Below are 14,075 nucleotides of genomic sequence, written 5' to 3' on the forward strand. Positions count from 1 at the left end.
TCACACACAGCATTTCCTCAGAAATCAAATACTCCCTCCGTCCCAATAAATGTGGCCACCTTTCATCTTTGGTGTGTCCCACTAAAAGTGGCCACTTCCTAAAATGGCAAAAATTAGGGCTTCATTAAACAATTAATCAAGCTGTTAATCTATTCTTAAAATTTCCTTATTTCCTTACAATTTCCTTATTCCTACCTAACCCTAGAAAATCAATTCACCTCACACTCTCTCTCTCATCCGCCGCTGAGTTTCTTTCTCTCATCCGCTGCTCTCACTATGAAATCCAAACGAGTCACCGGCCGTTCGCCGTGGAGGTTTGAAACCGTGCCCTGCGATTTCACACCACTCATCCTCGATGTGGTGTCGGAATCGAAGCCTTCTCCATTTCACGAGGCCTGCAACCCCATTTCGCCACCGTCCGCCGCTGATTCCATCGATCTGACATCCGCCGTGATGAAGGAGCATAGCTCCTCCGTGTCGCCGGCATCTCCGGTGTCTCGGCCCTCTCTGAGCGGAGTTCTATCCCCTCGGCCCTCCTCCCAGGAAACCCTAATCGAAGGGGCTTTGTTCTCGGCTGACGCCGATTCCACAGATCCGGTGCCCTTCTCCGATACTCCGGTTAATTCTTCCCAGGAAACCCTAATCCAAGGGGCTTTGCTCTCTGTGCCCGCGGATTCCACAGATCCGGTGCCCTCCTCCGATGCTCCGGCCTCTCCGGTCTCTGTCAAACCTCTGAGCCATTATCTGGTTCCCCCCTTGACGGAGCACTTTTCTGAGGAAGCCCTGCTCGAAGGGCTTGAGACGGAAGATCTCTATAGGATGGTGGTCGCTGATACACTGTCTCCTTGATTGTTTTATGGTTTATGGCCACCTGGTGCCTTCATATATGTTGATGTGTTGGGTTTTTAAGGCTCAAGGCCGCCTGGTGCCTTCATATATGTTGATGTATTGGGTGTTTTATGGTTTAAGGCCGCCTGGTGCCTTCATATATGTTGATGTGTTGGGTTTTTAATGCTCAAGGCCGCCTGGTGCCTTCATATATGTTGATGTATTGGGTGTGAAATGGTTTAAGGCCGCCTGGTGCCTTCATATATGTTGATGTATTGGGTGTTTGATTGATTTATAAGGCTGCACAAAAACTGATTTACTTGCATTGCCTCTTCAAAAACTGAGCTTGCATTTCATTTACAAAAACTGAGCTTGCATTTCCTTTACAAATACTGAGCTTTACAAAAACTGAGCTTGCATATCCTTTACAAAAACTGAGCTATTACAAGCATTTCAACCATATTTGGTTTTTACAAAAAATCCACAACCAAAATCTAAATTCCTAACTGCTCAAACTGATTTTGGAGCCCTCCTTGATGTGGATATCCCATTTTATCCATCAACCCTTCAACTTGATGCATTGGTGCATTCTCATTCATATAGGAGAAGCACTCTTCCACTAACTCTAGTGGAACCCCTAAGTCCGTAGGAAGCTCATTAGCCCTCATAAGTGCATCCTTCTTCAAATGAGGGATCTTGTATGCATTGTGTCCCCTTTGCTTCATGATTTCCACCATACAAGCTTGTAAACTCAAAAAGACCTTGTTGAGAGTGTGAGGAGAGAGCTGTGCATATGATTCTTCTACTGCCTTTATCAATTGATCAACATTGTAGCATGCAGATTCTGTTTGGATACTCTGAATAGCTCGAAACCACCCTAAGTCATTCACATTTGTGTCGGGTGAATTTGGGGGTTGATGAACTATTCGTATGTCAAACCCATCCACTGTGGCAGCAGCCCTAAATTCAGGGTCTGTGTCCTGGATATGAGGTTTGGCATTATCCTGCTGAATGTATATGATCTTTGATGCATTTGCAGGCCACTTGGCTCTAATGGCAGGGAGAAGCTGTTTTGCATTTGATTTTCACAAAAATAAAATAAAATTAATTGCATTTAGATTGCATAACAGCCCTACAGTTGATACAAACCATAGGAACAACCCATACCTGGTTAATGAAACTGTCTCTCATGACTTCTTTTGTTACGGACTGAATTGGCTTCGTCTCTAAAGTCCCCGAAGGCCTGTTTTTACTGTTCCTTTTAGCTGGTACCTTTTGTATGAATGGGAAGATACCAATCTTCCCATCAAAAAGAACCTCACCATCATCTGAAAAAATCGGTCTGCAAACAGCACATAAAAACATAACCTTTTCAATGAAGCTTTTACTCTTGCATGTGCGGTGAGGATCTCCTTCACCGGGTGTTAGGTAAAACCTGTGTGCAGCCTTTGTTATATAGAACCATTTCTCGTCAACGTGCACTGTGTTGTTCATAGCTTTAAACTTTAAAGCCAGCATGATTCGATCAAACACCAATGCTTCTAGTGAAAACTGTAGTCGAAGCAATTTATTAGGCGCTGTCAAATTAGGCTTAATAGCGCTTGTGTGGGCTCTGATCAGCCCCTGATTCACCCAACGCCAAACTGTGCTTTTACTGCGATTAATTCCCACGGCCAGCCTGCGTATTGTTGAACGTTTGTGTAGCTCTAAGCTTTGAATGAGCTCTATGTCTACATGAACTCTTTTTCTTCTAGGTGCATTAGGTTTTGCACTTGTTAAATAGATTTGCTCACCTTTATCTTGCTGTTTCTTGGCTGCAGCCCACAGACGAGACACCGTCCGTTTCGAAGATTTGAAGACAGAGACAGCCTCCTTCATGGCTCCTTTCCGTGGCTTGCCGTTTTTCAGATTTTGGAGTAAATATTGCACAATCCGATTCCTCTCTTGGTTGCTTAGATTTTTGCTCACCATTGTTGGTGATTTTTGTATTTTGAAGGTTGGAAATTTCTGTACAGCAGGCCCTTATTTATAGATTAAGTTAGATAGCCTTTTGAAGTTCTCAAGAATGTAAAAACTGGCGCCCAATTTTTGGGTTTTCATTTCAATAGAATCTGCCGCCTTTTGCCACTAATCATTTTCTTAATTTTAGTGTTCCCTATTTTATGATTATTCCAGATTTTAATATAGTCCATCTCTAATTGTTCGAAAATTTTACTGTTCAAATTAATTAAATTTCCAGATTACATTTGACTGTTAATTTAAATTAATTAAATTTTTAATCTCAATTTTAAAATTAAATTAAATTTAGCAATATAAAAAGATGGAAAAGGTTGTTCTAAGTAATTAACTCACTAATAAAGTTATTAAAAGAGTGGACCACACATGCTTAAAGCTTAACTATCACTTTCTTAATCTCCGTGCCGAAAACCAAAGTGGCCACATTTATTGGGACGGAGGGAGTACTATATAGAATGAACTATATATATGTCGTAGAATAAATTAATCTCCAAATATGAATTACTAAGATTTTATGTGTGCACATCTGTAAGTTGCAACTTTTGATTTCAATCATATATGTAATTTTATCAAACTAGGATTCTTAACGATAAATCTTCTATGTGCAAAGGGAGATGTATCGGGTTCAAATTCAATCTCCATTCTTTGCCCCCAACTCAAAAACGAAAAAAAGAAAAGATTAAAATTGTACATTATTTTCTTCAACTTATAGTTTCTTTCATTGATTTTTATCTCAAAAACTTTTCTGTGCGATGGGAAAGAGAACTTTTGGGTTATTATGAGATGGCCACTGAAAAACATGAACTATGAACTTGAATTTATTGACATGCAAAGCACTCCAACTTAATTACCCAAAAATCGAAAGTTGGAAAAATATTGAATCGCGCACCAATTTAGTGGTCATCACCGACTGAAGAATTCATATAAAAATATTAAAAATAATATGAAAATATAATTCAATCATCTACCCTATATAGTTTCCACATATTTTTTTCATTCTTATTTATCTAAATTATCTGTTTAAGCTCTCTAGCTATGTTTTAGACATTTAAATCAAAATTTTGATTAGAAAATTAGATAGATTATATGTTAGGAAAGTTGTATAGTATTTATTTAGACAGATACAAATACATATAATAATTTTTTTTGTGCTATTATATATGCTAAGAAGCAAAAATACACTTAATGTTTACATTGAAAATCAAATAGGTCCCTAACGTTTACACATTGGGGTAAACAGGTTCCTAACGTTCACAACCATTAGATAGATGGACTTATTTGCCCCAATTTATGAATGCTGGAGATTTATTTACCAGAATTTATAAACATATTAAGGATCTAGCTATACAAAACATAATGTTAGAGATCTATTTGTTCTTTACTATAAACGTTAAAGGTGTAAGAATGAGCTTTGGTTCAGTGGATAAGTTGCTCTTTATATTTCCTAGATATCAGGATTCGAATCTTGTAACTAGCAAATAATTGTGAATTTTAATAAATGTTAAAGGTGTATTTGCTATTTAATTATAGTTTTGGTGTATTAAAATTATGCTTCTATTCATGACAATCGTATCGTATCATACAAAGATCAATGGTTTAATTAACTAGGTTCATACTTAATATATTAGATTTTATGTATATTTTACAAGATCCGCTTCTAAAAAGAAAAAAACAAACAACAAACCCTGCTATAACGGCAATTGGTGGTCTACTATGTTGAATTTTATTTTGGTCTACTAAGTTGAAATTTAAATCCTTTACTTTCCTGTGGTTTAATTCATAAAGAATGCATACATAAATTAATGTTTATATTGGAATGAAATTCGTTTCGCCCAATTGTATGAACTCCATATTAACCAGAAAAATAATGAGAAAATAGACCAAAACATACCGTTTGGTAGCCTTTCAATCATAAAAACCTTCAATGGCTGTCAGCAAAAATCGATGCTTAATTATGAATTTAACTCAAATTCAAACATTTCAATATTCATAGTGCTCACTGATAGGCCCTTGAAAGTGCCCTTTTAATTTTCTTGCATTTATATTTATTATTTTCTGAAAAAACTAATTCATCGATTGGAAGGCGTGAGTTTTGTTGAAAAAAGTTTGAAGTAACAATCATTGAAGTTTGTTCATGTTTAAAATTCTGGAGTAAAAAGTGTGATAATTCAACTCAGTTTCAAAATATTCGAGAAAAAGTGGTATTATGATTGGAGTTGCAAAAGAATTTGACATTGAAAAGTTTTAGTACATTATAAGAGTGTTCCTTATGTTTGTAACCCACATCTGCATTCAAAATCACTTTGGTGCTAACTTTTATGGCGATGCCAAGTCAATTCAAAAATACTTTTTTTTTTTAATTAGGATAATGTTCAAATACCGGCCCTTTGAGGTATACCCCCAAAATTAATTAAATATAGTTTAGAATTATATCTTTAGCCAAATACACTCTTTCTCTAGTTAAAAGTGGCATGTTTTATATTTTGGTTTTATATTTTGATTTGTCCAGTTAAAAGTGGGCCAATTTATAAAAGACAATAATTAACTCATGAAAAGTTGCGAGTCCTACAACTTTGATTCAATTTACATATTTTTCTTCATCTTCGTATTAAAAATATGAGAATATTAAAAAATGAATACCTTAGAGGATATTTGTACCTTATATAAAATATGAGAATATTTAAAAAAAATGTTATAACTATTAAGGTACATAAAGATGAACTAAATTAACGTATTGATACTCTAATATTTTAAACTACACTTCCAATTACAATTTTTTTTTAGAATCAATCTAATACAAAACTAAAACAATGTTAATGATTTTTAAAATATATTAGTTCCATTATAAATTATCTAAAGACATTATTAAAGCATACACACACAAAAAATCAACAAATGATTAAATGTTAATTAAATAATAATTAATCATTTAGTAAATATGAATTCATCATAATTGGAGTTAACTAAGCCCCAAATATAATTTGGCAAAGACTCCTCTGACGGCTTTCTCAATAAACAATTACTTCCTCATCCCAATTTTTAGTATTCAATTGAGAGTAACACAGATTTTAATAAAATAATTGAATGTATTAATTATGAGTGAAATAAAGGTCTCGTTTTTTATGTGAGCGTTAAAATAATTAAAGTGGAATAAGGGTCCCATATATTTTTACTAAAAACTGAGAGGAAATCATTATTAATTAATTATAGAATTCGGATTAACTGAGCTCAATCAGAGTTTATTAATCTTAATATTTCATTACTAATTCAAAAAGGTTGTATTTGTGGTCAAAAAGTCACTTAACATTTTATTTGTGTGAAACCGTTAACATTCTATTAGTCAATGTGATTTTTTAAAATATAATAACGGAACAAATATATTAAATCACAATCCACAATATACGTGAGCCAAATTTATTTGGATGTTATGGCTGGCGCTTCGATCTCAATGGCCAATTCTCGTAAAGTCGGCTTACTTATTGGCTATTGATTTTTATGAGCAACACCCTTCTCGTATTCCCATCTCTCTACCACCTTCACCAACACCACTACCATTCGCCCTCCACCCTTCACTGCCTCCACTACCGTCGTGCCTCCACCGCATCACCCTCAACCTCTGCATCCTCAGATCTCTGCTTCGCTAGCGCCTCCTCTATCGGCGCCGGCAGAAGTTAATATTTTAAGATCAATTAAAAATAACATTTTCCTCTTAATTTTAGTCTCTTAAATATTCGTGTCGAAAAGAAATTAACGAGCCATTAATACGTATACATTAACAAATTTTTTTCCTCTAAAAAATTAACAGATTTCTAATTGAATAAGTTGTACTGTTGTAGAACCATATAGCTCATGAGATTATTTAATATATGTAACAAAATGACTAACAAGATATAGATATTTGTTTCCACAAATTATAATAAGTACTTTTACATATAACTAGTATATAGAAAAACACACACACATACATATTAGCATATGTGTATTTTGTGTTCATCTTAACTTAACTTGATATATACGTATTAGCATATTAATTATTAATAAAAGTACTAAGAACATTGTTGTATAACAATCAATTGAAAGTTTATTTGAAAATGGTAATGAAAAATTCATTGAATGATTGTGAATATGCTTTTAGAGGGAAAATGGGATTATTGTAATTCTTGTCAATATTTGGTTTTCATACTCCCACAGTTTACGATATCGTTTTCACTTTTGTGGACGCCACTGATTTAAAAAAGGGTTAATAGTGTTTTATTTAGCGTTTTCCACAAAATGTCCTGAACTTTCATTTTCTCCTAAAAAAACCCGAACTTTCAGTTTTTTCCATAAAATATCTCGCTATACAAAATTCGGTGACAAAAAGATGAATTATCTCGTCGAAAGAAATATTTTGGGGACCGTCATTGTTGAAAAATCATATTAGGAACCATCATTGTTGGGAAACGCTGAAAATTCGGGAATTTTTTTTAATCATCTTTCCATCATCGAATTTTGTATAGCAGGACATTTTGTGGAAAAAACTGAAAGTTCGGGATTTTTTAGGAGAAAAAAAAAAGTTCGGGATATTTCGTGAAAAACACTGAAAGTTCGGGACATAAAATACTATTAACCCTTTTAAAAAGTGGTGGATAGTAGTTAATAGTATTGGGTATTATTGTGAGTGGAGTTCGGGTCCCATTATTGTTGTGAGTGAGGTTTGTAGACCATACTGCTATAAATAGAAGAACAAATAATATTATGAAATAAAATGACAAAAGTGGAAACGATATCATAGACCGGAGGGAGTATGTATTAAATTGTGGATCAATTCAAATTCTTCGCGATCCTTCTGTAATTTCTCTGTCTATACATTACTTGTTATGTCAATTTTCCTCAATGCACAGTTTATGATGTTATTGTCATGTCAATTTTCTTCAATGCACACTTTATAATTAACATCATATATACAATATGTCGTTTCAAAAGTATGTATATGAAAATATAAAAAATACACTTCAATGTAACTTCTATTACAATCCCTTAGAATGTGTAGTTTTTCTAATGGTATTACACTTGCTGAACTTAAGTTTTTTTTAATATATAATTTAGTTATTCAAACGAAATAGTCCTTCAACTGGAGTGTTGTATATTTGATAGTATTTTATATGACATTAGTTGGAATGACTGATGTAAGCATGGAATTTGGTAGAAATGAAATAGGCATATTTTCTCGTAAAGACTACAGAGTGATTATAGGAATGGACCGGAAACAAAATGAAATTTCTATAAATGATACTCCTATGAAATATAAATGAAAGTGTAATGCATTTTGTTTTGAGTTGATTTGAAATTGATTTAGCGTAGAGTCGGTATAAAAGCAGAGATTAAAGTGAAGGATGTGAGGTGAAGAAGTGTAATTTGTTTGAAGTTAGCAGAGACAAGAAAATCTTAGGCTGCAAAATTGGGGCCTGCTTTGCTTTGCTTCATACCTAACATTATTTTGCATTCATTTTCTAACACGTACAACCGACCGTCTCATTGGACTTCGATTACCATGTCCCTACACCCATCCCGGGCCCAAATTTGTTTTTATTTTTATTTTTAAAAATTATACATATAAAAAAAAGAAAACACGGGACTTGAGTTGTCTTGCGCCGCTAAAATCCATTCCAAGGGCACCACCACGGCCGGCTGCTCGCTCCACCGCCGCCCGCCCGCACCACCGCCAGGGGCAGCAACACCATTGCCGCATCGAGCACTAGGGGTGAGCATTCGGTTATATGGTTCGGTTTTTGCTAAAACCAAACCAAATCATATTTTAGTTCGGTTTAAAAAAAAAAACCGAACCGAACCGAATTAACCGAACAAACCGAACCGAATTAACCGAAATTTTTATAATTAAAACCGAACCGAACCGAAAAACCGAATTAATCCGAAGAAAACCGAAATTTTCGAAAAAAAACCGAAATTTTCGAAAAAAACCGAAAAAACCGAAATTTTCGAAAAAAAAACCGAAAATTTCAAAAAAAAAACTATAAAATTAAAAAAATATTAGAAGCTAGAATTTATAAAATTATAATTAAAATATTATATATTATACATATATATATTTATATATATTATAAATATAATTCGGTTTTTCGGTTTTGTTCGATTTTAAAAAATCCGAACCGAACCGAAAAACCGAAATTTTATGGAAAAAAAAATCGAACCGAACCGAAAAACCGAACCATATTTTAAAATTTCGGTTTGGGATCGGTTCGGTTATTCGGTTTCGGATTTTTTGCTCACCCCTATCGAGCACCGGCCCACCGTCGCATATAAATTTGAGACTAAACTAATGAGTAATAAAATCACTTTTTAACTATATTTGAGGAGTAATTATATTTATGCACTCAAACGGATTTGGGTTATTAGTGAGTAATGTCATATAAATTTGAGACTAAACTAATGAGTAATAAAATCACTTTTCAACCATGTTATTGAGTACATAAATGGTATGCGAATGTGGATGACTAAACTATGATAACTTAATCGTTTTCATTCATCGTCATGCTCCATCACGATCAACGATTTCTATCCACAGAATCATATTCAAATATAAAATTATTTTTATAATTTTTATTTATAAATTATAACGTAAAGTGATGCGAGCTACAAAATAGTATTCCTTAATATAATATAATAATAATAATAATAATAATAATAATAATAATAATAATAACTCTAACAGCATCAACGTTAGTGAGATTTCTCTTGAAGAAGGAAAAATATGTTCCAACTACTTATGTACATTAGCTCCACTAAAGTAGCTACCTTTTGGAACTATCATCTTCCAGATTCGATATCTTCAACTGGCAAGCTGGATGTACCAACCTTGGAAGAATTGTTGTTCATTTGATTTGGCTGGATTTCAACCTCAGCAGCCCCAGAGTTCTGACCATTGTTATTCGTATTCGCGGCCAGCTCCTCCAACGTGTGCAAGTACGCGTATGTCCACCACCCTACACGGAAGCAACCAACCAAGCGTAGTTCACTCGACAACATTGCTGTTTCAATAAAGAAAATGACTATTTTTATAATAGGAGGAAAAGAAAAAGATACCGTCGGCATGATATGGAGGTGGGAAGAACTGCAAATAGCAGAAAGTGGCAACTACAAGACCTGGCGAGGGAATTAACATTGAAATTGGTCATTGAAAATTGAAAACTTACCATTAAGATATCAGTTACTGTAACAGAAATACACAAACCTATCAAACCTCCAGCAAACACATCCTGCCAGTGGTGCCGATAATCATCCACACGAGAAACGCCAATCAGAGATGAAACAAGTAGAGGGAGCACAACCAGGCACAGTTTTGCAACATGACCTCTACGATCAAATGCCTTTATCTTCCCAGATATGTATAGAGACAAGAAGCCCAGGCCAGCAAACGCCCCTATGTGTCAATTTGATTATTCTATTGATTGATAGAAACTAGTAATTTTGAATTTAAGGGTAGACTGAATTTTAAAGTTCCAACCTTTCTTTTGGATAGATTTCAAAATGGTAAACAGGTAAGAGCTTCTTTTATTGAAAACTATAGAGAGGTCCGAATTAGATTTCCGTCTTACATGAAGTATGCCCACTGGGAAAACTCTTATGCCCCTGCCTTATGACATGTTCGCCACCATGGCAGACGACATTTCCCCATCTATCATAAGCCTGAAGAGCTATTGATTGTTAATTAGGCAAATCTATGTCAGAATCAGAAACAAATATACAAGGTTAGCTAGAAACCGATTCCTCTAAGAATCAGATATTGAGGTCACTTACATCCTTCCCATCTGGAAAGCATCGCCAAAAGAAGTCAGGCCGAGGGCGACCAACTGCATCTTTTATTGCATCAGTTATGACCCCTGTTATGAGGACCGAAAATAGGAGTCCTATATTCAGAGAAGCAGCATTATATCATCACTATCAAAAAGTCAAGACAGCCTTACTACATAGTATAATACGAGATGCTTATAAAGATCAAAGATCTGAAAGTATAATTATACCTAGTATGGCAGCATGAAGATCATATACATCTCTATGACGGAGATAGAATAGCAGGAAAACCACAATTGGCAATGGAACTGCAGATAGCTAGAATAACCAAGAAAGTCAACTTACAGTACTAACACCCTTAGGATAACTTGAAATTTGAGAAACGTAAAGACCAAGTTTGTTTAAAGTGCTCAAGGCACAGATTCAACTTACTACTACAACCCAAAAAGGAACTGTGTTGTTCTTATGAGGATACTTGAGATCAGACATCATATCCTTCCCAACAAACCGATAAAAGGGATGGATAATATTCAGACCGACTATAATCGAACCCAGCAACACAAGTATTAGCCAGTCATGCATATGTGTCCTTGCTAGTCTGACACCATGGGACCTCACGGTATGAGCTACATCCCTGGCATCCCACATTTCACTCTGCAAAAGGTAACAGATAATGCATTAGTGAAGGAGAAACAATATCAAGGAGATTTGGTCTTACGGAGATGCAGAGAAGGTAGTGACAGGCCAAGAAATTTTATCTAGGGATGCCCCCTTATAATACTATAAAATTTTTCAACATAAATTTACTCTTAACAAATAACATAACAACTCCATATATAAAACCACTACAAATTGCAACAAAAGAGCTGTCTGTGTGGGATCAATCTATCACACTTCTATGAAATTTCACTTTGTAAGGAAATTTAAAAAATTTAATAAGTAAATTTCTTCATCTTTAAGTATCTACGACAGGCAGAGTGCATTTAATATTAGTCTGAGTTATATACAAATTTACCTCACTTTGTTTCACGGATAGATAATTTAACACAGGGGAGGTCCAACTATAATTAGAAGAATAAAATGGTGGATTGCTCATGATTTGCTAAGAAAGTTTTGCAAAGCAGCTGCACAGTCTTGAATGAACTTAAATAACTATATTCAGATGTCCAGGTGGTTGTATATTTTGTTTGAACACGTACAACATTTCCCTCTGTTCATTTTTTATGCTTTGGTTTGAAATAGTTATATTCTAGTTTATAATAGCTCGCTAGTACAATTCTAGTCTGAAAATTAGAATGATAACAATCTAATTGAGTAATGATTAGACTAAATAACGCGAAGTACTTAACCCTCAGTGGCTCTAAATTGTTCTGCACTTGATCTCATCTGATCAAAGCTGCAGGCTTAGACAAGTTATATATGGGCCGTAGTGCCAATTGAATTAGGGATAATGTAAAGATCACTTCTAATGAAATCTTCAATGGGTTGAGCCCTAATTTGATGATCGTCATTGAAGATGAAATATGCTTTTACCTTGATTTGCTTGATTCCCCTCACAAACTTGAGGGCAGATTTGTGATACTATCCCCTCAGGAAGCATGAAGCAAACAAAACCGAAGATATACTAAATAATCCGAGGAGATAAGTCTCCAACTATATCTAATTAACAAACTGCCAAAAAAGATCATAAGGGAGTACAGCAAGAATAAAAATTGATGAGTAATCCCTTATAGGTTTCAGTTATCCCATCAAATTTATACCATTCTTTAGCTAGGACCCCAAAAGTCAATGTGAAAACCATATAATCTAAGTACATCTTCAATAGTCATTTTAAGACTAAAAGATCACCCATTGCTCCAGCTTTCTACAAATCTCTACTCTTTAGCCAGTGGCATTTTAGCATAAAGATCGCTCTACACCAAATTACAAGTACAATTGTTTGATCAAATGAAATCCCGAAACGGACCTGGTGGGCCTTGGAGCCTATCAAAGGGAAGTCAAGTTGAGAAAACCTATCACCGGTGCTCGCGGAAGTATTATTCCGCCTCTGAATTGGAAAAACACAAGTCAGTTCCAGAAAATACTCATCAATAGAACTACACAAAATACATTGTTTCTTAAATGAAGATAGATATAGAACTTGGATGATTGAAGCACTTCAAAAATGCCAATCACGACATACTTGAAAATCAACACCTCCCACCCCTGCCGGATAAAAGATACTACAAGTCATGATTCACTCCGGATTCAAGAAAATTACATGCTCCTACGAAACTAATTTACAAGATTCTGAAACTAGAAACCACCCAAATATAGAAGCACAAAATTGACATCAGCATCAGCTCATAGATTTAAGACACCGCAAGATCTTGGAAATATAATGAAAGATAAACACGCACAATACGAAAAATGATTATCATCAATAGGAAACCCGCCGACCTGGGACTTAATAGAAGCTCGGAAAATTCTAGAACAATAGTTGGATCCGGATTCCGGCGACGGCATGTTGATGATGATAGTAAAGCAAGTAAAGTGCAAATTAAAATTACAAGGAAATAAAGCTTGCCCAGATAGTCTGTCTATACTTGTATTATGCGAAAACGGCACTATTCACGGAAGCAAAGTAGATATCATTTTGCAAGAATCAAAAGGGTCCACATGAATTACAGTTACCCACCAATAATTGAACGGAACGCTACTTATGCGGAATTAAAATACTGAATTAATTTAGTAGTAATATAAATTGACATGGGAATCAGTAGAAAAGTGATGGGAGAAACAGTAAACAACTAAACATTCACCTTTCGAAAGAGCCTGATTTTAGGAGCAATTTGACGTTGAAAGCGAGTAGCCTAAAGGTTTTGGTGATCGGTGGCTTTCAAGATTCACAGCCGAAATAAGAACTGCGTGTGTGTGAGATGTCGTGCGCTGCAGCGGCCACGTGGATAATCCGATGTTTCGTTGCATCGTATGTCACACCACTCACTCACCAGTTTTCGGCTAACTTCGCTAAATCTATTTTACATACCTTCTCAATTCTATCACATTTAACATTTTCAATTTTCAATGGAACTTTTTATTGTGTCGTAATTTGTATCATTTTCTTTACTTAATTTAGTTATACTTTCTTACAAAGTTATATGGTATAGTAATAATTTTGTATATAAATTAAGCTTAATGTAAAATTATGATGCTTTAGACATGGAAGAAAAACATTTAAGCGTTTAAAGATCTGAAGTAAATTCACAATGATGCAAAAGAAAGTATACAAGTCTTGCGTGGCGCACACTTTTCTCAACCCCCCCCCCCCCAATGAGATCTGTTATATGTGATGAAATCTTAAATTGATTTGTAAGTGCTGATTTAATGTATCATATGACTGATATTTATTTGGAGGAGATTTTTTTTTACCTGAGTTCGAATCTTGGAGGTAGCGAAAA

At 34.9% G+C, this 14,075-nt stretch overlaps 2 protein-coding genes across 4 annotated transcripts; both read right to left on the reverse strand.

The window, feature by feature from the left end:
- Positions 1-1,322: 1,322 nt before the first annotated feature.
- Positions 1,323-2,799, reverse strand: LOC131023517 (uncharacterized). The gene is made up of 3 exons (XM_057953062.1): positions 2,264-2,799; positions 1,996-2,170; positions 1,323-1,895 (listed from the first exon to the last, which is right to left on the reverse strand). The coding sequence occupies exons 1-3, from the start codon at positions 2,797-2,799 to the stop codon at positions 1,323-1,325; spliced, it is 1,284 nt and encodes a 427-aa protein (XP_057809045.1).
- Positions 2,800-9,422: 6,623 nt separating this feature from the next.
- Positions 9,423-13,370, reverse strand: LOC131023825 (lipid phosphate phosphatase 2-like). 3 transcript variants are annotated; one of them, XM_057953434.1, is made up of 10 exons: positions 13,075-13,370; positions 12,818-12,840; positions 12,602-12,682; positions 11,068-11,289; positions 10,866-10,953; positions 10,642-10,751; positions 10,440-10,530; positions 10,076-10,264; positions 9,928-9,987; positions 9,423-9,827 (listed from the first exon to the last, which is right to left on the reverse strand). In XM_057953434.1, exons 4-10 carry the CDS (start codon positions 11,281-11,283, stop codon positions 9,652-9,654), a joined length of 930 nt encoding a protein of 309 aa, XP_057809417.1. In that variant the 5' UTR covers positions 11,284-11,289; positions 12,602-12,682; positions 12,818-12,840; positions 13,075-13,370; the 3' UTR covers positions 9,423-9,651. The 3 variants fall into 3 exon arrangements, with proteins under 3 accessions (XP_057809417.1, XP_057809415.1, XP_057809416.1); XM_057953432.1 differs by lacking the exon at positions 12,818-12,840 and having other exon boundaries at positions 13,075-13,348; XM_057953433.1 differs by lacking the exon at positions 12,818-12,840 and having other exon boundaries at positions 10,642-10,724; positions 13,075-13,347.
- Positions 13,371-14,075: the final 705 nt, after the last annotated feature.

Source organism: Salvia miltiorrhiza, chromosome 4 (genome assembly GCF_028751815.1).
Source record: "Salvia miltiorrhiza cultivar Shanhuang (shh) chromosome 4, IMPLAD_Smil_shh, whole genome shotgun sequence".
Lineage (NCBI taxonomy): Eukaryota > Viridiplantae > Streptophyta > Magnoliopsida > Lamiales > Lamiaceae > Salvia > Salvia miltiorrhiza.

What these genes read in the sequence shown, in the direction of transcription:
- LOC131023517 (XM_057953062.1), bottom strand. Translation starts at nt 2,799, where the DNA reads ATGGTGAGCAAAAATCTAAGCAACCAAGAGAGGAATCGGATTGTGCAA. An exon ending in ATAACAAAGGCTGCACACAG is followed by an intron (nt 2,171 to 2,263) that starts GTTTTACCTAAC and finishes TGCTGTTTGCAG; the next exon opens with ACCGATTTTTTCAGATGATG. An exon ending in GAGACAGTTTCATTAACCAG is followed by an intron (nt 1,896 to 1,995) that starts GTATGGGTTGTT and finishes AATGCAAAACAG; the next exon opens with CTTCTCCCTGCCATTAGAGC.
- LOC131023825 (XM_057953432.1), bottom strand. Translation starts at nt 13,140, where the DNA reads ATGCCGTCGCCGGAATCCGGATCCAACTATTGTTCTAGAATTTTCCGA. An exon ending in TCTTCATGCTGCCATACTAG is followed by an intron (nt 10,752 to 10,865) that starts GTATAATTATAC and finishes CTCTGAATATAG; the next exon opens with GACTCCTATTTTCGGTCCTC. An exon ending in ACCTCCATATCATGCCGACG is followed by an intron (nt 9,828 to 9,927) that starts GTATCTTTTTCT and finishes GCTTCCGTGTAG; the next exon opens with GGTGGTGGACATACGCGTAC.